General features: G+C 39.4%; 1 protein-coding gene across 1 annotated transcript in view; it reads left to right on the top strand.

The window, feature by feature from the left end:
- Positions 1-10250: 10250 nt before the first annotated feature.
- LOC150085863 (uncharacterized) overlaps positions 10251-24896 on the top strand; it is a 30215-nt gene continuing 15569 nt past the window's right edge. The window contains exon 1 of the mRNA XM_090373543.1: positions 10251-11008. Coding sequence (XP_090229669.1) covers positions 10420-11008 — 589 coding nt within the window. The 5' untranslated portion in view covers positions 10251-10419. The remainder of the gene's footprint in view (positions 11009-24896) is intronic.

Genomic DNA, 24896 nt, shown 5'->3' with positions numbered 1-24896 from the left:
CGTCTAGAGTCAATGAATACCGTGCACCCAAAACCAATGAATTTTTGAAATGCTGAATGAGTTCTTCTTTCTTACTTTTATAATAATTCAGAACCATATTTTTAATTCCATTTACTGAGGCTGCTGGTAATTTATCGTATTTATTTCTCTGAAGGTGAAGGCTTGATTGTATAAAGTCACTCTTGGCAATTGAATTAAAAGAAAATCCATCTAAACCAAGAGCTAATTTTGAAATCTCTTCTTCCATAGATTTATTAACGATAAAGTTTTCTAATGTTCTTATCATTTTTACGGGAGGTTCACTGTTATCTTGTTTAATGTCAGTCTGATGCATTTTCTTTAAATGCAACGTTAAAGATGATGTAGATCCTCCAGACGACTTCGTTATCTTCTGACATTTCAAACATTGTGCTTCATCTTTGCTTTTTCGAGCAAAATAGTTTCATACATATGATTTCATCTTAAACATATTAAGAGTAATAAATATTACTTAGTAGAAATTTATATCACCAACAATTTTAAATTAAAATATTGAAGATAACAAAGGCACAATACTATGCGTCACCCCCGCAAGCACTGAATGAAGAGTCTAAACGAGGCAAGTTTCAAAATTTTCACCAAAGAAATTTTTTATATATTTACTTGCAATTTTTTTCCCCCAATTAAATCTATTTTATTTTCAAAGCTAAATTTGGTGAAGCTGCTTTTTTGGAGAACATTTGAACGCAAATTTAATAGGAATAAAGAAGCAAAAAACTTTCTACGATTGAAATCTGATGCCAATATTCAGGGAATCTGTTTCTAGTGGGTAACCATCAATAAGGCGCGTCCCGTAACTTGCCTGGCGAACAAGATAGATGGAACGGAGAAATGTTGAGCATTTTCTTTTACGCTATCGCTCCGACTCACTCAGTCGTAAATGAGTACACCTGCATCGAGCCATGATACAGGTGGGAGGATAAAAGGTATCCCTCCTAGATTTGGGCCACTTGCCCATGAGATTCCTACCTTAAAATAAAATAAAAAACATGTTTAAAACATAAAGCAGTTGAACAATCCAGACAAACGAACAAACAAAAGAAAATGTGCGTAACAAAAAACTATATTCGAGGGCTAACTAAAAAAATATTCGAATCCGGTTTTAGAAGCTCGGTTTCGGTTTTAACAATTCAATATGAAAACCGGATTTAACCGGTTTGCAAGCTCTAATTCACACGTCTTTGCAGTCTACCCAGAAACAGCTAGTAATCACATATACATCTTAACTCCACACACAAATGGAGAAGTACGGCCTTTTAAACTCATATGTTGCTCGCACGTTCCCGGAATTCAATGCTTGTTGTGTTTAAGCTGGAAAAAACTTTCAAAATTGAAACGTCAAAATTCGATCTTTGTTTTTCTCTACTTTTGAAAGCCGATATGTTTCTTAACACAAGAATGTATGGAATGCAGACTGCTGAGAGGCATCAGTTTGAAGAAATTCAAATGGCCGCAAACCAATAGTTCAAAAGCCCAGGATATGTATCGAAACATCAAAGGCTGACTTCTTTACACACTCCGTATTATTTTGTTTTTACACACTCCGTAAAAACAAATTGGCTTCATTAAGCGGCAGACGTACAGATTTCAAGATCCTCAGTGCTCCTGTTCAAAACAACTGCACTCCCTATACTGGAGTTTGTTTCTCCTATATAGAACCCACACTATGCATTTTTTTAATGTAAACCCCAAACACGAGAGGTATTAGAACCTATAGTACTTAGTACCGTGCTTGGGTTGGAGGTAGAGAAGACGAAAAAAGATATTTGTTGACATTGGACTTGAACTTCTGTAGACTGTAATTTTCAGGAAATACGTATGAAGGAAGGTTGTTCCAGAAAACGGCAGTTGAATGAATAAACGAGGAAGATGAAAAGTTGGTTCTGTGAGTTTGAAGTTGGACAGTAAATGGATGTTGGCTCGTGGCGACACGTGTTCGGAATGTTTTGAAAAAGAGAGAGGGGATTATAGAAGCCAATTCAGAAGAACACTGCCCATGGAAATATCTGTAGAAGAGGCATTCAGCAGAAATAGTACGTCTATGAGACAGCGAGTGGAGCGACTCTGTTAGAGATGAATCATTAATTAACCTAACTGCTCTTTTCTGAACCGAATCAAGAAGCCTGAGAGAGGTTTGTGGGGCACCACCCCAGATGTGGGAACAATATTCCATGCATACTTGATACTGCAAATAGAATCGCTCCAGATGAAAAATATCCACGATCTTTCAGACGGAACCCCATGTTTTACCACAGAATCTTCTACCGGAATCTCTGTTCCTACTTCAATCTCTGGAAACTCGGCGAACTGTTCTTGATATAAAACTGTTGTACCCTATATTCGCTGGTTCAACGTACCTGCCGGATCTTCTATGCCATATTGACCTTGACGCTCCATCCAGCGGTAGCTACTAGACAGAAGACTACATTCCACATCAGTTACTCTAGATTAGAGATATCCAAGACCTCCTTCTTCAAAAGAACATTGGTACTCATGAACACAGTCTGCGCGGGTAGTACAGTTGTATCGTCACCGTCCTCCCCACACCGAGTGGAAAAGGCCTGGGTTCGAATCCCGTCGATGACGCGAGGAACTTTAAGGGGCTTTTTTCACTCCGTGGCTGAGTTAGTCGGTCTCAGTGGTAGATAGCAAGGTTTTTCTCCCCAGTAACTGGGGTTTTTTCGTCCAGCAAAACAGGCAAATCGACCACAGAACATACGCAATTTACAGACACAAATACGGGTTAATGTATATAATTACGGGCAACCCTAAAATAATAATTTAATTTTTTTTTTTGGTACTCTTGAACAAGTTTGACTTGGATATGGCTGTGAACAAGAAACAGTTTCACAGAACTATTTGGAGTAGGTTTACTGGTTGACGGATGAGTTCTGGGCTAAAGATGTCCTCATTCATTCTTGTGTGGTATGATGTCTCCTGCAGCAACCTGCTCTCTGCAATTTTTCATGGCGCTGGACTTGACATCATAAATACTTTATTTCCGTGAATTGGAATTTTCCCGTTTGAATGAACTTTCTTTGTATAAAACGCATTGCCGACCGGGCTAGCCGGGTGGGTAACGTGCCTGCCTAGCAACCCAAAGGTCGCGGGTTCGAATCCCGCCTCGGGCTTGGATCAAAGTATTGCAAAAGCCTTGGGAGGGGCATTATGGCCACAGAAGCCGATGCGATAACAACTACCAAAAAAAAAAATAAAGTGCACTATTCTACTATTTATTTTTATTCTTTGTTCTGTTATCTTTTTTCTGTTCTGTTATACACTTTAACTGGGTGCATGCCTATTGTGTATATTATATGTTAAAAATAAAATAAACACTATTTACACTATGTACAAGATAGAAGTAGGGTAAGGAATGTAAAAGTACAAGAAAAGAAGGAATTAAAAGCTATAATAACGTGAAAAAAACAATCATAACAACTGATAAAATCAATATGATGTAACTATGTAACATCATATTGCTGTGAGGCAGAATGGTTGACGCTATTCTGTACATATTATTATTATTATTAGCTACATGGTGCAAGGAACCATGAGGTTTATGCTGCACCAGCCAAAAAAAAAAAAAAAAAAAAATTCCATGAGTTACCCTGAGAGAGAGATAAAGAGAGAGAGAGAGAGAGAGTCAAAAGTAGAATGGAATCACAAGAAAGAAGAATGATGATATCCGACTCAGGATCCTGGGTGTGCCAATCCCACTCACCAGATGTGAGCCCCTGGGGGCAATGTAGATAATATCTTCTTTGTTCCGTAATGTGTTTAAGTTTTGTAGTAAATAAGGTGCAGTAAGGAAATAATCAATACCAAGAAAAGTACTAGAGAGAGAGAGAGAGAGATTCTAATAATGGTTTTCAAAAAGAATTAAATGTTTTTGATAATAATTTTAATTGTAGAAATTAGAGCATGTTCTTTTAATCAAATGAACTTATGAATATATGTATGTAATTTGAATGATTATCATAATAATGATTAAATAACAGAAGATATAAACTTTGGCAGTGCCATATTATTCTGCAATGATTAGGCAGTCTATAGTGGGAGGGACGTTGATCGTGGGGCTGCATAATTTTTAAAATTTTAATTGGAGTCCGTAATTTTTTAAAGATTATAAAAGAGTTCCGTGGGCAAATTAAATTGGGAAACTGATTAATCCATGTAAGTAAAAGTTTTGGAATAGTAATGACGATATAATGCAGTGAAAATTAATTTTAGCTTTAGAAACTGCACTGGCCAAGGCGATGGTTGTTATTTGGTTTTAGCAGCATTAGCAACTAAGTCCATATTGCTCCGTTTACACTGACTGTAAGTTCCTCGTGTTCTGTGGTCGATTTTCTGTTTGATGTTCCAAAAACCCGAGAAAAAAACCATGCTACCCTCGCCTGAGACCGACTAACTCAGACACGTCCAAGACGGTGGTCCCAGTTAGCATTAGCATTAGCATTAGTAGGGGCATTTGATGCAAGAAAGCAAGCTTATGCAGCATCAGCCAAAAAAAAAAAAAAATAAAATAAAATAAAATAAAATAATAAAATAAATAAATAAATAAAAAATGACCACTTCCACTTCACCCCTCTGTTCGTTCGAAATACCTGTACAGCTGAGCCTTAAACTTATTTAGGCTATCAACTTCCACGACAAGGGATGGAAGTCTATTCCACGAACCAACCACCCGCTGGCTAAAGGCAAATTTCCTCACGTCTATCCTACATCTGTCCTTTCTCAATTTGAATTTCTGCCCTCTCAGGTGATTATTCTGAGCAAGAGGAAGAATCCCATTAGCATTGAGCATGCTCAAACCATTCAAGGCTTTATACACCTCTATCAGATCACCTCGCAGGTGCTTAGTCTCCTGGCACTGTAATTTGCAAAACTTAAGCCTTTCTTCGTAAGAGCACTCCTTTGTTCCATTCACTAATCATGTTGCCCTTCTCTGTACTCGTTCCAGCATCTCTACATCCTTCTTGAAATGAGGCCTCCAGACCTGTATACAGTACTCTAGGTGTGGTCTGACCATTGCCAAGGGAATAATCACCTCCTTATCCTTGCTAGAAAAATTGCTATATATCATGGACAATACACCATGAGCTACTCTTGCTGCCCGTCTGCACTGCTCAGAAAACTTCATATCTGCCTGCACAACCATCCCCAGGTCTCTTTCATTCTCTACCACTGTCAGTGTAGTACCACAGAGTTGATACGTTGCTCTGGGGTTGCTGTTTCCCATATGTAGTACTTTACATTTGTCAATGTTGAACTTAATTTGCCACCTCTCAGCCCATCTGCTCAACGTTTCCAGATCCTGTTGCAGTAGCATAGTATCAGTAGTGTCCTTGACAACGCTGCCAACCTTCGTATCGTCTGCAAACTTGGACATTAAGCTTGATATACCATCATCAATATCATTAATAAATACAGAAAATAATAATGGACCCAATACTGAACCCTGAGGGACTCCACTAATAACATTAGTCCACGATGAGCAGTGTCCATTGATTACCACTCTCTGTCTTCTCCTCCTCAACCACCCCTTTATCCATAGCAGCAGTTTGCCTCCAATGCCACACTGCTCCAATTTGTGCAGCAGTCTTCTATGTGCAACAGTATCAAAAGCCTTTCTAAGATCAAAGTATATAATATCAAAGTTATTCCCTGCATCCAGTTCTTTTGTGACTGCATAAAATATCCAGTCAAATTGGTCAGGCAAGACTTCCCCTTAACAAAACCATGCTGTGTCTGAGCTATAACCGAAGTCTTGTCTAGATGATCCTGCAGTGCTTCTTTAACCAGTGCCTCCATTAATTTTCCAGGAACAGAAGTTAAACTAACAGGTCTATAATTATTTGTGTCGCCCTTTTATCCTCCTTTGTGAACTGGGGTCACATTTGCACATCTCCAGTCCATGGGTAGTTCACCTGAGTCCAAGGAAGCTCTCATCATGATGGCTAAGGGTTTGCTTACTCTCCTTTCCTGCCTCCTTTAATATAACTGGATAGATCCCATCCACCACAGGTGCCTTTCTTGTATTTATCTTCAACAATTTCTCCTCCTCTTTACTCTCAGTTATTACAAGATTCTCTAGCTTACTGCCAGAGTTGAATACACCTCTGGCATTCCCCTCGCTGAATAACTCCTCATGTGTGAATGTCGATGCAAAATATTCATTCAGTTTGTTAGCTACCTGAGCAGGATCATCAACAGTTGACCAATCGATATCAAGTGGACCAATCTGATTCATCCCCTTCCTTCTAGAGTTTACATAAGTAAAGAACTCTTTGCTGTTTTTCTTTGCATCCCTTGCCAAAGATTTCTCGTAATCTGCCTTCGCCTACCTAACCTCCTTTGTAACTTGGTTACAGATCAACTTGTATCTATCATAGGCTTCTGTGTGACGTGTTAATTCGTATGTATCCCATGCATTTTTCTTCTCTGACATATGTCTCATTAGTTCATCTGACATCCACTTAGGCCTAAACCTTGAACAATATTTCTTAGTTGGTATGTAAAGCCTAGTAGCTTCCAAGATAAGTTCTTTGAATGCTTCCCATTTTGAATTTGCTGTTGGTAACATCTTCAGTTGGTCCCACTGTATAGAATTTAAATACTGTCTCAGTCCATCGTAGTCGCCTTTACGAAAGCAATAACCCTTCCCTTTACCCCTAATGGTAGTTACCTCTTTGAGTAAATCCCACTTCAGCACACTGTGATCACTGCCACCTAGTGGTTCATTTACCTGCAGATTCTTAATGAATGAAGAATCACTACTGATAATCAAATCAAGAGTATTACTCCCTCTAGTTGCCTGCCGAACATGCTGATGTAGAAAACAATCATCCAATAAATCCACAAAAGCCTTGCTAGTGTGAGTGACCAACCCACAAATTTCAATCAATATCTGGGAAATCAAAATTGCCCATTATAAGACTCTCTGATATACTGGCCCACTCTATTTCCCTGTACAGTTTCTTATTATACTTATCAGAGTCATTAGGCCTATAGCACACTCCTACTCTCAATTTTGATCTCCCAATGCTTATGTCACACCAAACTGACTCGACACTGCACTGTCCAGCAATGTCGACTTTTTTTTTTTTTTAATGGAAACCCCAAACACGAAAGGTATCAAAACCTATAGTACTTAGTGCCGTGCATGGGTTGACGGAGAAGTATGGGGAGGAGGGGGATGCCGGAAACTTTGCTCTAGAGACTAAACATGGGTTTCACCACTTCAAGCCTCCAATAAGCAAAGTGGTGGTATTTCACCGGTTGATGAAAATCATCTACCACCTAAGTTTATCTAGTTCTTCCTTGAATTCAATCAACCTGTCAACCTCCACAACGACAGACGGAACCCCGTTCTAGCAATCAACCACCCACCGGCCAAAGGCAAACCTCCACACATCCACTCCACAACTCCTTCCCCAATCCGAGCCCATGCCCCCTAAGGTTCATAATCTGAGCAAAGCAAGAGGAATAATCGCATCAGCATTGAGCCTGCATATGTTTATGTTTTGAGGTGATCTTTAAGCCAATTAACAAAATGAGGAATCTGTTCAAAGATACGATACTATTTTGTAACAGAAGACATGTGATGTACAAAAAAGAAGTACAAATGTGGCAAGGTATATGTAGGCAAGGCACAGAAAAGATGTAAAACTTGCAGGGGTAATTAATATTAAGTAATTAAAGTATAGTTGTTTGCTCACTTCAGGCAATGCCAAATTATTCTAATTTACTACACTACATATCAATTAAAAATATATAGTGTATGTAATTCTGTAATGCTCATGTTAGCCTGTCTAGCCTTCATTTTGACATCAAATTAGCACTGCTTGATTCATCCTGTAGTGTGTCCTGAAGGAACTAAAGTGGACCTCACCCTAAAAAAATCATTAGCAGTTATATAAATAAGTAACATGCATTTTAGAATTTAGTTCAAATAAAAAAAAAAAATAAAGATTAAAAAAATTAAACACATGGTCAAACCTGGTAAACAGCGGTATGGTGGAAGAAAGTGGACAAAAAGAAATAAATTAAATGTTAATACTAAAGGGCTGGTTGTCATCAGGCACAAATTCAAGCCCATATGTTATCATAAAAATTGCATAGTAAACTGTTAGTTATTGGGCTTTAGTCATCCAGAGGATACATGTAAAATTTATTTTATTTATTTTTGAACTTATAATCAGTTCTCTTATAAAGAATTAGTCATGAGCAGGATCTAACTAGCACAGGGTAGAGGTTATTGGTGCAAGGGCCTCGTGGACCAAACGTTCCTCTTTGTGATTTATTTAATGCCTTCAGTCCAAAAGCTAATTAGATGTGTTAATACAAATGGCATTTTACATATCGGAACAACTCTTTGAGATTAGTGGCTTCCTAGATTATGTGGCACATTTAATGCAAGTTAGATAGCAAACTGAAGATAGTTTTATGGCTAATGGAATAATGGGAACAGTTAGGATATGTATGACTGTTAGTTGAATCTCACAATGGGTACTAAAGACCTGTTCCTCATTAGTAAGAGACAGTTAGTTGGCAGATCAATACAGTCTTGCAAGCATTGCCTCTTCACATCTACTGCATTTGATAATTCCCACAACTGAGACTAATGATTTCTGCATGCTGCTTTTACTTCAAAAGGTCATGGGGGTTATGTCAAGGTTGTTTTGCAGCAAGATATATATACAAATTTTGTATATTTTTTTCCCTACCAAAATGGCCTAGAATCTGGCCTGATGACATGGCCTAAAAAAAAAGGTAAAGTGCAGCCATTATCAACCCACTGCAGGATGGAAGCCTCCTCAACAATTCATGCTGAGGGAAATGGACCATAATCTACCACGCTGGTCCAGTGCGGGTTGGCAGATCGACCATATTCGGCAGTCAGGGGCTTGAACCCCGGTCTACTCAAAGAGCGTGTGCTACTGCACTCCCGCTCCTGATCACTCGGCTACGGAGACATAGCCTATTAGTGACAAACTTGAATTTTAAAAAGTAACAAGGAAAATTAATACCACGTTAACCCATAGGCTAGCACGCTTATTGTATTTTTTTTTTAATACCAAGAATAGTAAATTTATGTATCTATTAGAATTAGTTCAATGTGAATTTCATAACTCCTCAATAAGATATTCAATTTCTATCGTTAATTTATTTTTCTTCTTTTTAAAAATTCTTCAGGGCACCTATTCAACAAAACATTTGTTACTATGAAAACTTTCCACAGTTTTGATTTCCTTCCCACTCGTTTTTCACCACCTAAAGATTTGGCCATAGCAGTTGGTATTATTATTTTTTTTTTAACAGCAATACTGTTGTTTATAATGTTTTTTGATCTGGCTTCACTTCCTTGGATTTTATGTATTTCTTAACTAATAGCATAACCCCTCCTCCCTTTCTACCCTGTCTATCCTTTCTATACACATTGTACGCCCCAAATTCCAGTTCTGTATTCCTTATATCTGTGTGACACCACGTCTCTGAAATCCCCACAATATCTGCCTTTGATGTTTTGAGCAATACCTCAAATTCATCAAATTTATTTACTAAACTCCTAGCATTGGTGTACACGCAAGTATACATGCACCTGTTCTTTTTCTTAGCTACCTTAACACAACCTATGTGTTTATTTGTACCCCAATGATTCCCAGCAGTCTCTGAAATATCCTGCTTCTTATTTTCCAGGCTGCGGTTCATTCCAATAGAAGCAGTGCAAGAATCACTTTCACCTCTGCCAGTGGCTACTGTTAATCTATTAGTCCTTGTATCCCCCCAATCTAGCAGTTTTCCGACCCACCTAACACTGCCTCGATAGCATCAGCAAACATTCTTGCACCCTTTCTATTTAAGTGTATCCCATCCCTGTAGAAGCAGTCTCCCCTGTTAACAAGTACAGACCAGGCTGAAAAAAATTCTACCCCTTGAGCCTTGCACAATCCTTCCAGGGCCGAATCCTATCGGCGCTTGAGACAGACTAACTCAGACACGTCCAAGACGGTGGTCCCAGTTGATATGTAAATACGTATAAATAAATTAGAAATATACCTTATGTGTTAAATCAAATTTACAAATATTTTAGAATTTTAAAATATTAAAAAAAATTATATATATATAACTCCGATAGGTGTGTATGTAATTAAGTTACTGTAAGTTTTGACTTTCGCTGAAGTCTGTCGTTTTGCAGGTTTGGTTTTCAGTGTAAACAACGATGCTTTATGATGCATTATGTTGCTAGTATCTGCAAGTAATGTTTTAGTTGTACGGAGTGTTTGTTCTGTGGACTTTAGCCTTAGTGTGCTTTAAAATTCATAATGTATATTGTTAAAGGCTAAAATTCTGCTGTATTTATAATTGTATATTATCATGTCCGCAAGTACTCATTCTGATCGCGGTTTTACTTGGTCAGATGAGGAAACTTTACTTCTTTTAAAAGTGTGGGGTAGCAAAGAGACACAGTCTGAATTGGATGGCTCTAAACGAAACTTTAATGTCTACGAAAAAATATCAGAGCATTTACTGACATTGGGATTTAGTCGTACGGCATCACAGTGTCGTGAGAAAATTAAGAGACTTAAAAGAGAATATACTCTAACTAAGCAGCACAACCAGCGTCCAGGTGTTCGTAAGAAGACTATGAGATTTTACGATCGGATTGAAAGTATTCTAAATTACAGGCGAAATCTTGCCCGCGAGAAACTTCTTAACCAGTGTATGCAGTCTGATCTCGAACAAAGTGGTTCTTATAGTGAGGAATCACATAATGCTCTAATAACCACCGAGTGTTCGTCATCCGAAAGGTGTCTTAGAATTAACAGCGACGAACAAGAAACCTCCAGTGATTCGGGGGCTGTAAGTTATGACACCCATTTCACAAAATGTCTTTCAAAATTAGAAACAACGGATAATTCGAATAGCAAATTTGATAGTAACAGAATTCCAAGTGATGCCAGAGGTAAGTATATATTATGTACTTAGCAAACTTGCAGATTATGTTTTAGTTTTCTTTGTTATCATGATGATGAAATGAAATTACCATTATCATTACCATTATTAGCCATATGGTGCAAGGAAGCCTGAGGCTTTTGCTGTACCAGGCAAAAAAAAAAAAAAAAATCCTGAGTTACCCTGAGAGAGAGAGAGAGAGAGAGAGAGAGAAAGAGAAAAAGAAAGAAAGAAAGAAGGAAATCACCTTCCTTGAAAAAGAAGCAGATTATGTTTTAGTTTTCTTTGTTATCATGATGATGAAATGAAATTACCATTATTAGCCATATGGTGCAAGGAAGCCTGAGGCTTTTGCTGTACCAGGCAAAAAAAAAAGAAAAAAAATTCCTGAGTTACCCTGAGAAAGGGAAAGAAGGAAATCACCAAGAAAGAGAAGAATGATGATATCCAGCTCAGGGCTCTGGTGTACCAAGCCCATACTCACCAGATGTGAGCCCCTGGGGTTATAAAGCTGAAAGTTGCGCAGGGAATAGAACTGATGTAAATATCTCTAGAAATTTACAACAGATTTAAAGACTTACAAGCTGTAATGAAGAGAAACCAAATTGGGTGGAAGAAATATTTAGTAAAGTTGAGTTGTCTAGGACTTTGCTAGGTATTTGGAAAATATGGGTTTGAATCTGTTGCTAATAGGAGGAATTTCTTAGATCCTTTCACAAATTTAGTTTTTTTTCCTCTCAAGTTATGTTGGGTTTTCCATCTCCAGAAACTGGCCATTGAACACAAGCAACCAACATGCATATCAATTGCACACTTCTTTGGTACAACATTTGTTTTATATCTTGAACAGATTCTCTTGTTTTCCGTGTTTATTTATCTCATATGCATTATTATTAACTTAGAAGGAAACAAAGTAACTTTTTCTGGCATCTTTGATATTAACCTGAATTGTTATCTTATTGAAAAAAAATATCTACCACCTACTTCCTACCTCTTAAAGTACTTCCCCCATCTCCATGGGCACATCATCAGGTTCAGTGGCCTCCACTTTTCTTTTCTTGAAAAGTGGGAGACTGCTGCCCAAGTGTAGGTCACATTTTCTCTCTCTCACAACTCCAGTCTTCCATTGTAGTACATCAATTGCCTTCAACTGAATTTTATTCACAGTCTTCGTTTCATTCCTGATATATATATATATATATACTTAAGTGAATATTTTTCTATAATTAGCAGAATATTTCTCCTATGGTTTCCTTTTACTGCCCATCATCCATTCCACCCTGTGTTGCAACAATTAAACATTGCTACTGCTACCCATTAAGCAAACTTTATGATAACCTAGGGGAAAAACTCCACAAATTGTGAATAAATTTAGATAAAGCAAATATCTAAATTGCAAAAGATAAAGGGTATTCATGTGTGGAGAGGCTGCAAAGACATTGGTTACAGAATTTGAATACTGGGTATCTTGGGGCAGAGAGGATTTAATTCATGCATATAAGGCACTGAGGTTGGGGTGAGAACAAATTGAATGAAGGTGAAATTTTCATATTGAAATGGGATACAGAAACCAGGGTCATACTGTGAAAAACTAATAGACTGGATCTCAGGGAGTTTGCATTTTTTCCTGGGTCATTGAGATTAGCAGTTGGTGAAATTTCAGGGACAACCAAATTGGACTCCAACTGTAACTTGAAATTCCAATGCTCTTTTCTCAACACAAAAATTTAAACTCTAAAATATTAACGTACAAGTTAGTGCCAGGGACATATTCATGGGTGGGCAGAAGGGGCATATGGCCCCCCTTAACCAAAAATTTGAAATTAAAGAAAAAGAACGAAGGAGGTATTGTTCAGAGTATTCTTAGCGGATACCATCACCCATACAGCACCATTTCGGAGCTTATGTAGTGCAATATCATGGCAACTCGTGAAGGTATTCACAATATGAGATATACTTAATGATGCCAATTTATAACTACTTAAGTAGTTGGCTACGTACAAAAATGATGCAATTGCACTAACTTGTACATTAGTTAACTCCCTACTATACCTGAGGCTTTAGCCCGATAGGTGGAATAGGACCAGGGTATGTCTGCCAGGGGCAAAGGTTGATGACGTAGAGCGGATATAATCTTTTAAGGGCACAAAAGGTGATATAGTTGTACACGTTGGTACTAATGATATTAAGAGTAGGAGACCGGCGGAATTACTTAGCAAGTATAGGTCACTGTTGAAAAAAAGCCGTGAATTAGGGTTGAATTTGAAAGTGTCTGCAATTCTGCCCAGACACGATAGGAGGGAGTATATGATGAGAGCCTTGTCAATCAATTCGGCCCTGGAGGGATTGTGCAAGGCTCAAGGGGTAGAATTTTTTTCAGCCTGGACTGTACTTGTTAACAGGAGAGATTGCTTCTACAGGGATGGTATACACTTAAATAGAAAGGGTGCAAGAATTTTTGCTGATGCTGTCGAGGCAGAGTTAGGTGGGTGGGAAAACTGCTAGTTGGGGGGGATACAAGGACTAATAGATTAACAGTAGCCACTGGCAGAGGTGGAAGTGATTCTTGCACTGCTTCTATTGAAATGAGCAGAAGCCTCAAAAACAAGATGCAGGATATTTCAGAGACTGCTGGGAGTCATTGCGGTACAAGTAAACACATGGGTTGTGTTAGGGTAGCCAAGAATAGAAACAGGTGCATGTATACCTGCGTGTACACCAATGCTAGGAGTTTGGTAAATAAATTTGGGGGGGATACAAGGACTAATAGATTAACAGTAGCCACTGGCAGAGGTGGAAGTGATTCTTGCACTGCTTCTATTGAAATGAGCAGAAGCCTCAAAAACAAGATGCAGGATATTTCAGAGACTGCTGGGAGTCATTGCGGTACAAGTAAACACATGGGTTGTGTTAGGGTAGCCAAGAATAGAAACAGGTGCATGTATACCTGCGTGTACACCAATGCTAGGAGTTTGGTAAATAAATTTGATGAATTTGAGGTATTGCTCAAAACATCCAAGGCAGATATTGTTGGGATATCAGAGACGTGGTGTCACACAGATATAAGGAATGCGGAACTGGAATTTGGGGAATACAATGTGTATAGAAAGGATAGACAGGACAGGAGGGGAGGAGGGGTTATGCTATTAGTTAAGAAACACATAAAGTCCAAGGAAGTGAAGCGAGTTGACATCGATGGACAGGGCAGTGTCGAGTCAGTTTGATGTGACATAAGCATAGGGAAATCAAAATTGAGAGTAGGAGTGTGCTATAGGCCTAATGACTCTGATGAGTATAATAAGATATTGTACAGGGAAATAGAGTGGGCCAGTAAATCAGAGAGTCTTATAATGGGGGATTTTAATTTCCCAGATATTGACTGGAATTTGTGGGTTGGTCACTCGCACACTAGCAAGGCTTTTGTGGATTTATTGGATGATTGTTTTCTACATCAGCATGTTCGTGAGGCAACAAGAGGGAGCAATACTCTTGATCTGATTATCAGTAGTGATTCTTCATGCATTAAGAATCTGCAGCTAAATGAACCACTAGGTGGCAGTGATCACAGTGTGTTGAAGTGGGATTTACTCAAGGAGGTAACTACCATCAGAGGTAAAGGGAAGGGTTTTTGTTTTCATAGAGGCGACTAGGATGGTCTGAGACAGTATTTAAATTCCATACAGTGGGACCAACTGATGATGTTACCAACAGCAAACTCAAAATGGGAAGTATTCAAGGAACTAATCTTGGAGGCTACCAGGCTTTACATACCAACTAAGAAATATTGTTCAAGGTTTAGGCCTAAATGGCTGTCAGATGAACTAATGAGACATGTGGCAGAGAAGAAAAATGCATGGGATACATACAAATTAATGGGTGACATGGAAGCCTATGATAGATATAAGTTGGTCTGTAACCAAGTCACAAAGGAGATTAGGCAGGCAAAGGCAGACTACGAAAAATCCTTGGCAAAGGATGCAAAGAAAAACAGAAAAGAATTCTTTACCTATTTAAACTCAAGAAGGAAAGGGATGAATCAGATTGGTCCACTGGATATTGATGGTTCAACAGTTGAGGATCCTGCTCAGGTGGCTAACAATCTAAACAAGTATTTTGCATCTACATTCATGCATGAGAAGTTATTCAGGAAGGAGAATGATGTAGGTTAAGTAAACATTGGCAGTGAGCTGGATGATTTTGTAATAACTGAGAGGAAAGTGGAGGAGAGATTGTTGAGGATAAACATAAAAAAGGCACCTGGGGTGGATGGGATCTATACAGTTATATTAAAGGAGGCAGCAAAGGAAGTAAGCAAACCCCTAGCCATAATTATGAGAGCTTCTTTGGACTCAGGGGAGGTACCTATAGACTGTAGATGTGCAAATGTAACTCCAATTCACAAAGGAGGATCAAAGGCTGACACAAGTAATTATAGACCTGTTAGTTTAACTTCTGTTCCAGGTAAATTAATGGAGGCACTGGTTAAAGAAGCACTGCAGGATCATCTAGACAAGAATTCAGTTATAGCTCAGACGCAGCATGGTTTTGTTAAAGGCAGGTCTTGCCTGACCAATTTGATTGGATACTATGATGTAGTCACAAAAGAACTGGATGCAGGGAATAACTTTGATATTATATATTTGGATCTTAGAACGGCTTTTGATACTGTTGCGCATGGAAGACTGCTGCACAAATTGGAGCAGTGTGGCATCGGAAGCAAATTGCTGCTATGGATAAGGGGTTGAAAGGGGTTGGGGAGGCAAATTGCTGCTATGGATAAGGGGCTGCTATGGATAAGGGGTGCGAAATGGTTGAGTGGCAGAAGACAGAGAGTGGTAATCAATGGACACTGCTCAACGTGGACTAATGTTATTAGTGGAGTTCCTCAGGGTTCAGTGTTGGGTCCATTGTTGTTTTCAGTGTTTATGAATGATACTGATGATGGGATATCAAGTTTAATGTCCAAGTTTGTAGATGATACAAAGGTTGGCAGGGTTGTTAAGGACACCACTGACGCAATGCTGCTGCAACAGGATATGGAAAGGTTGAAGAGATGGGCTGAGAGGTGGCAAATGAAGTTTAACATTGACAAATGTAAAGTACTACATATGGGAAACAGTAACCCCAGAGCAACGTATCAACTCTGCGGTACTACACTGACAGTGGTGGAGAATGAAAAGGACCTGGGGGTAATTGTGCAGGCAGATATGAAGTTCTCTGAGCAGTGCAGACGAGCTGCAAGAGTAGCTCATGGTGTATTGTCAATGATATACAGGAATTTTTCTAGCAGGAATAAGGAGGTGATTATTCCCTTGTATAAGGCAATGGTTAGGCCACATCTTGAGTACTGTATACAGGTCTGGAGGCCTTATTTCAAGAAGGATGTAGAGCTGCTGGAACGGGTACAGAGAAGGGCAACAAGATTAGTGAATGGAACAAAGGGTTGCTCTTACGAAGAAAGGCTTAAGTTTTGCAAATTACAGAGTCTGGAGACTAGGCACCGGCGAGGTGATCTGATAGAGGTGTATAAGGCTTTGAATGGTTTGAGCATGCTCAATGCCAATGGGATTCTTCATCTTGCTCAGAATAATCAGCTCAGAGGGCATAAATTCAAATTGAGGAAGGACGGATGTCGGATAGATGTGCGGAAATTTGCCTTTGGCCAGCGGGTGGTTGGTTGGTGGAACCGACTTCCATCACTTGTTGTTGAAGTTGATAGCCTAAACAAATTTAAGCCTCAACTGGACAGGTATTTTGAGCGAACGGAGGGGTGAAATGGGAGTGGTGTGTTTTTTTGATGTCTGATGCTGAATAAGCTTGCTTTCTTGCATCATATGCCTCTACTAATGCTAAATTACTCCACACTGTCGGGCATCTCCCATATTGTGGAGTTATACTTCCCAACTGGGTTGTCATCATTGCAACACCAGGGTACTTGTCCACCCACTGATGAGGGGCCAATAAGCTCTGAAACGGTGCTGTATGGGTGGTGGTATCCGCTGTGAATAAGTAACAATAGTCTTCTCCTATGGAGAAGCGTTACTTATTTGAGGTAGTGCCATATCATGGCAACTTGTGAAGGTATTCACAATATGAGATATACTTAATGATGCCAATTTATAGCTACTTAAGTAGTTGGCTACGTACAAAAATGATGGAATTGCACTCACTTTTACATTAGTTAACTCCCTACATAACCAGGCTTTAGCCATAAACTATTCTGTACTCTAAAACATTGTAAAAATAAAAACTCCAACTTTTTTTATATATACAATAATCTCGCAATAAAACAATAAATTTGAAATTTATAGCATAATACCAAACTGACAACATTAAACATATACAGGGTGTGTCAAAAATATTGGTACAAACGTTTAGGGGAAGTAGGTAACATCTAAAGGAATGTGAATTGCATAGGAACCCATAATCGGAAATGTCACTGTAAGTCGGTAGACGGCGCTGTTTATCAGTTTGCGAGAGAGAAAATTTCTGGTTTACTCATTCAAGCAGTAGTCGCTGCACGAAGAGCATGCATCGATATATGAACTGTAAACTGGCAGACATGCACCTAGTGTATGGATTAGCAGAGGCCAATGGACGAGCTGCTCAACGAATTTATGGAGAACGCTTCCCCGACAGACATGTACCGGACCACCATTTGTTTGCGGCGCCTCCGTAGCCAGGTGAGCAGGAGCAGCAGTGCATAGCACACGCTTCTTGATTAGACCAGGGTTCGAGCCCGTGACTACCAAATACGGAGGATGCGGAAAGGTCAGAGAATGACCACCGCATATTCCCGGAGCAATATGGGCTTAGTTGCTAATGCTCCTAAAAACCAAATAACTAACAAACCATTTCTTTGCACGTGTGCATCAAAATTTGTGCAATTATGGGTCATTTAGAGGTAACAGGAGTAGCGCAGGCAGACCACGTTCGACAAGAACTCCAGCCATGGAAGAAAGTGTGTTGAATGCCGTCCAGAATAATCCTACTACCAGCACACGTGCCATTGCCTCTGCCTTGGGAGTGTCTTGTTGCAGTGTACAGCGTGTCTGGCACAACGATTCCTTACACCCCTTTCATCTCCAAAGGGTTCAGTTACTGCTCCCCCAAGATCATCCTGCACGTGTGGCTTTTGCGCAGTGGTTTCTCCAAGAAAGTGTTCAAGACTTGAATTTTCCAGCCTATGTTTGATCATGGATGAGGCTTATTTCACTCAGGAAGGCTTATTCAATCAGCACAATGCTCATTTGTGGGCTCACAACAACCCACACGGTGTGTGCCTCCATGCGGCACAACATCACTTCGCAATAAATGTGTGGGCAGTGACTGCTTAGTAGGCCCATACCTGTTACCATCCCACATGAACTCCGCTAAATATCAGATCTTTCTTGAACAAGTTCTACCAGGGTTACCTGATGATGTTTCAGCAAATGTGAGACGCATCATTTGGTTTCAACATGATGGGGCACCTGCCCATTATGGAAGGTGTGTTCGTGACCATTTGAACAGGCGTTTTGGGCGTCGATGGATTGACCGTTGTGGACCCGTTGCCTGGCCTCCACACTCACCTGATTTATTGAGCCTTGATTTCTTTCTGTGGCAGGAGGCCCTCAAATCTATCATGTATGAATCGCCTGTGGAGACAGAAATGGATCTCGTGGCGAAACTCGTCTGCACTGCTGTCAAAGAAACTCCAGGTGTGTTTGACCGTGTCTGCCAATCCATGCTGCGTCGGTGTCACGCATGCATCGCTTCTTATGATGGAACCTTCGAGCATCAGTTGTAACATCATGAAATGCATCCATCTCGTACTCCATTGTTAATATTATGTCAAATAAATGTTTGCCACTAATTACTGTCTTGTGTCATTTCTGCTTCTTGTGCCTCTGCTACTACTTTCCCATGACGTTTCCGGTTATGGGTTCCTATGCGATTCACATTCCTTTAGATGTTACCTACCTCCCCTAAACATTTGTACCAATATTTTTGAGACACTCTGTATACCTATATACACTACAGGACAAATTCCTTCCTCCGCAGGTGAATGGCACCTGCGAGGTCCAGGAATACTCTATACTTTTGAACAACTCATGAAAGCCATACGATTCAGTGCTGCTTCTTATAAAGTTTCCCCCTCAAATCACTGTACAGGGGATAATCCTTCATCAAATGTTTCACATCTTTAGCTCCACACATACACAGCATATTAGTCTCTATCCTGAGTTCATGTCTTCCTGAGACCATGCCCTGTTACCAGCATTGAGGCAAATACAGTACTGTACTTCCAAACCAGGCCATGTATGTTTATCTCTAACAATGCATACCTCAGGCAATAAAGCATCTGTCCCTCCTCTGCCAGATTTCACTTGCTTCTTCACAAAATCTTTTTTTTCTTTCCTCTCCTCCTTCAAGTCTTCCGTACTATATTGCCTAGTTATATCCTTACATGATCTTATTTCTAACACTTCTAGGCATATAATATATCTCTTAGTTGAATACTCGAGCATCTTTCTTGCTGTTACCAGGTCTACTGATTCTTTTTCAGCCAAGACTTAAAGTGTATCATCGGAGACAGTTCTGCATGCACTTGTCGCTACCAATAGAGCAAACCTTTGTGCTAATAGGAGGCTCCTTCCAACATGACTATTATTGACCCTAAAGCCCCATACTCCACATGCATGCCTTTGGTAGGAAAATACACTTGTATAGGAGATCAAGGGATCTCCCCTTGATCCCCCACTCCACTGTTGTTATTCTCTTGATCTGAGAGTAAACTATAACTTCCTCTTTCAAATACCAAGCAAGGGACAAAAGGTCAATCTTTCATCTACCATAATTTCAAGGTTCTTGACCAAGGGGGGGCATACACTATGGGACTTCAAAAGATCTTAGCAGTGGGTCTTCTTCCTTCACTGAGCCTTCCTTTTAGCATCACCATATGTGTCTTGTTATAAGGTACCTCTAGCATGTTCAGCTCCACCCAATTCTCTGTTGCTACCATTGCACGATGAGTTCTTTCTTTGAGCTGTTATTATTATTACTAGTCACATAGTACAAGGAAGCCTGAGGCTTATGCTGCACCAGCCAAAAAAAAATTTCTGTGAGAGAGAGAGAGTCACCAAAAAAGAGAAGAATGATGATATACAGCTGAGGACTGTGGGTGTGCCAAGCCCATACTCCCCAGATGTGAGCTCCTGGGGGTTTCCTTGATCATCTGTACACCAAGTCGTCAGTGGACGTGACTGAATCACAGCTTGTTCCAACAACTCTTCCATCACAATATTCCAACAATAGATCTTTGGGGAGCTCCTCTTTTAACTTTTCTTTTCACTTTCTCATACTTTGTAACAATACTTATTGTTCTCTGATTAAAATAATCATTCAGTACACTATAGCTGATCTCTGGAACATGGGTGCATCCAAGTTACTACGTTGCAGGTGTGGCTGAAGAACAGAGTGATTGTCTGGTCAAGTTTTGTGATTGGCTGATTACTAGGAATACGTAATTTACCTCATTTTGTATTTCTGATTGTTTAATTGGATGCAAATTCACTTCTGATTTTAGTGAGAAATGCTAAATTATCATTTGCTTTGTTTAGTCGTTATTGTGCTCTTGGTTATTGTTTAGTCGCCATTTTCATGTTTTTTATTTGTTATTCTGTGTTCAACCTTAATGGAATACAAGTGTTTTCAGTGTGGATGTTTGATGAAATTGGGAATGTGAAAGGAGATTATGGATGGTTTTGAGTGGATGTGTAGAAAAAAGGGGTCAAAATTCAAAAGGGGTCAAATGGGTCAAAAACAACCTCACCAGCTGGCATGCCAGGACTGATGAGGGTGTTTTTTTTTTTTTTTTTTTATTCAGTTTTTCTTGACAATTTGATTGTTTTTGTAGTTGCTAGTATGAGTTGTTAATATCAGGGTTTTGATATAGTAGTGAGGGTGTGGGCAGCAGCCCGAATGAAAAAAAAAAAAGCATTTCTATTGATGTGAATGAACAGTTTTCATTGTTAAGGCATGTGAAATCATCTAGTAACATCTGGGCGAGAAGTACCAGTAGTTGTGTCTGGTGTTTATTTTTGTTACTTGTTTAAAAACGAAATTGCATTTCTATTCACTATTTTTTGCTCAGTATTGCCATTTCTTTTTCTTCATTTCAGTTCTGGCATATAACCCCAGGGACTCACATCTGGTGAGTATAGGCTTGGCACACCTAGGGTCCTGAGCTGGACATCATCATTTTTCACTTTCTTGGTGATTCCCTTCTACTTTTAATTCTCTCTCTCTCTCTCTCTCTCTCAGGGTAACTCAAATTTTTTTTTGGCTGGTGCACCGTAAGCATCAGGTTTCCTTGCACCATATGGCTAATGATGATAATATTGTGATGTCATATGACATCCACTAGTAAAGTGTGGGCCAGGAGGAGAGGGGGAAAGCAGTGAGTGAGAGCTGGCTTCACAGACCAATCACTGCCTTCTCCCTCTCTTTCTTGCCAAAGTACAGAGGTGCACCCATGTTCTGGAGTGTAACCATATATAGCTCCAAGACAGTCCATTTTCCTCAACCTAGCCATAATACTAGGCCAGCATAGTCTATTGAATATCCACTTAAAGTCAACAAAAATACCAAGGACATAGTTCTCCAGAGTCTCCTGTACACTTTGAACTCTATACTGGACTGCATTTTGGTCGATTTGCTCTTTCTAATGCCAGATTGCTGAGGGCTACATATTCCTTTCTCATCATATGATCTTTCAAGCCTGTTTACTTATAACCTCTAATGTAGGCTTGACATAGCCGAGTGGTCAGAGGTGAGAATGCATAGCATACATTACTTGAGTGGACCGGGGTTCAAGCCCATGGCTACTAAATATTGACGATTTATTGTAACCTCCACTGACTTGGTTGTCGTGCTGGAGTATAAACAGAAAATTTATTTATTTTTGTATTTTGCCCAATATTAGCAAGAGAGCCAATGGTCTATATGAGGAAAGATCTATCGGTCTTTTTTTCGAATTCTTCAACAATATCTTTATAACAGCCTCTTTCCAATCTTCTGGAAAGATCATCTCTCTAAAACAACTGTTATATTTAACCCCAGGGACTCATATCTGGTGAATATGGGCTTAGCGCACCCAGGGTTCTGAGAAGGATATCATCATTCTTCTCTTTCTCAGTGATTCCCTTTTATTTTTGACACACACTCTCACTCACTCTCTCTCTCTCTCTCTCTCTCTCTCTCTCTCTCTTCCATAGCTTACGCCCTAAACGCTTTATAGTCTAAATACATCATACGCCATCACGCATCTCTCATATTGTGGAGTTATACTTCATAACTGTTTTGTCATCTCATCATTGCATCACTCGGGTACCTACCCACCCACCGAAGAAGGGCCAAATAGCCCTGAAACGGTGCTGCCTGGGTGTTGGTGGTATCCATCTGAGAATAAGTAACATCAGTCTTCTCCTCAGGTGAAGCGTTACTTATTCTATAATATGTTCCTTGCAGAACACATGGTCATGCTTTAGTATATTTGTTTTCAGGCTTAGTGTTCCTCATCAAGTTTTATCATAATAAATCACTAGGGGGCTTTGCTTGCTGCGCTTGTTTCTTTTGATAAAATAAAATAAAATACAGAAGCTTTCGACACTGTGTGTTTCTCTAATCTCAGCTATGAATAAAATATGTTACATATAAAAATCAAGAATGGTACAGTATGGTCATGCTAGACAAACAAAGCATGTGCATGATATTTATCTAGCATGATCATGCTAAAACAGAAGCTTGTTTTACCACAATTAAACAAGTTTTTGTTATGTATTACCATATAACTTGCATCCCTCTTCACCCAGTGGCTGAATAAATATCACTAGGAGGAAAATTATTTTAATGTATAGAACGATATAAAAAATATAGAGTGCACAACAGAGATCAGATCAAGATCCATTTTTGCTATTTTCATATTTCACAGTTATCGCAGCAAATAAGTATAATATGATATTAGTAATATGTGTAATTATAACATTATATTCTCTACAACGGTACTGTGAGAGAATGATATTAGCAAAGGCACATGATGCAAGAAAGCAAGCTTATATAGCATCAGCCAAAAAAAAAAACAGATGGAAGTTTCTTCTAGCAATCAATCACGCGCTGGCTAAAGGCAAACTTCCGTACATCTATCCTACAGCTGTCTTTCCTCAATTTGAATTTATGCCATCTCAGGCGATTATTCTAAGCAAGAGGAAGAATCACATCAGCATTGAGCAAGCTCAAACCATTCAAGGCTTTATACACCTCAATCAGATCACCTTGCAGGTGCCTAGTCTCCAGACACTGTAATTTGCAAACCTAAGCCTTTTTTTTTTTGTAAAAGCAACCCTTTGTTGCATTCACTAATCTTGTTGCACTTCTCTGCACTCGCTCTAGCAGCTCTACATCCTTCCTAAAATGAGGCCTCCAGACCTGTATACAGTACTTAAGGTGTGGTCTGTCCATTGCCTTATAGAAGGGGATAATCAAATCCTTATCCATGCTAGAAAAATTCCTGTGTATCATTGACAAGACACCATGAGCTACTCTTGCAGAACATCTTGACTGCTCAGAAATCTTCATATCTACCTGCACAATTGCCCTCAGGTCCTTTTCATTCTCTACCAACGTCAGCTTAGTACCACGCAGTTGATATGTTACTCTGGGGATACTGCTTCCTATATGCAGTACTTTACATTTGTCAATGTTAAACTTCAGTTGCCACTTCTCAGCCCATCTGCTCAACTTTTGTTCATAATGTTGCAGCAGTGTATTATCATTAGTGTCATTAACAACCCTGCCAACCTTTGTGTCGTCTGCAAATGGACATTAAGCCTGATATACCATTATCAATATCATTAATAAATACAGAAAACAATGCACCCAACACTGAACTCTGAGGGACTCCACTAATAACATTAGCCCACAAAGAGCAGTGTCCATTGATTACCACTCTGTCTTCTCCCACTCAACCATCCCTTTATCCATAGCAGCAATTTGCCTCCAATGCCACACTGCTCCAATCTGTGCAGCAGTCTTCCATGTGCAACATTATAAAAAGACTTTCTAAGATCCAAATATATGATATCAAAATTATTCCCTGCATCCAGTTCCTTTGTGACCACCTCATAGTATCCAATCAAATTGGTCAGACAAGACTTCTCCTTAACAAAACCATGCTCTGTCCAAGCTATACGTCTTGTCTAGATGATCCTGTGGTGCTTCTTTAACCAGTGCCTATATTAAATTCCCTGGAATAGAAGTTAAACTAACAGGTCTATAATTACTTGTGTCGCTCTTTGATCCTCCTTTGTGGATTGGGGTCACATTTGCACATCTGCAGTCCATGGGTACCACCCCTGAGTCCAAGGAAACTCTCATAATTATGGCTAAGGGTTTGCTTACTTCCTTTGCTGCCTCCTTTAATATAACTGGATAGTTCCCATCCGCCCAAGGCACCTTTCTTATGTTTATCTTCAATAATTTCTCCTTCACTTTGCTCTCAATTATTACAAAATCATCTAGCTCACTGCCAGAGTTTAATTCACCTCTGGCATTACCCTCCTTGAATAACTCCTCATGTGTGAATGTAGATGCAAAATACTCATTTAGTTTGCTAGTTATTTGAGCAGGATCATCAACAGTTGAACCATTGATATCCAGTGGACCAATCTGATTCATCCCCTTCCTTCTAGAGTTTACATAAGTAAAGAACTCTTTGCTGTTTTTCATTGCATCCTTTGCCAAAGATTTCTCGTAATCTGCCTTTGCCTGCCTAACGTCCTTTGTGACTTGGTTACAGACCAGCAGCTATCTATCATAGGCTTTCCGTGTCACCCATTAATTTATATGTATCCCATTCA

This window comes from Mastigoproctus giganteus, chromosome 5 (genome assembly GCF_048544385.1).
Source record: "Mastigoproctus giganteus isolate SK-2022 chromosome 5, ASM4854438v1, whole genome shotgun sequence".
Classification (NCBI taxonomy): domain Eukaryota; kingdom Metazoa; phylum Arthropoda; class Arachnida; order Uropygi; family Thelyphonidae; genus Mastigoproctus; species Mastigoproctus giganteus.
Note: the sequence above shows the minus strand (reverse complement) of the source record. Positions and strands in the feature narration are given on the sequence as shown.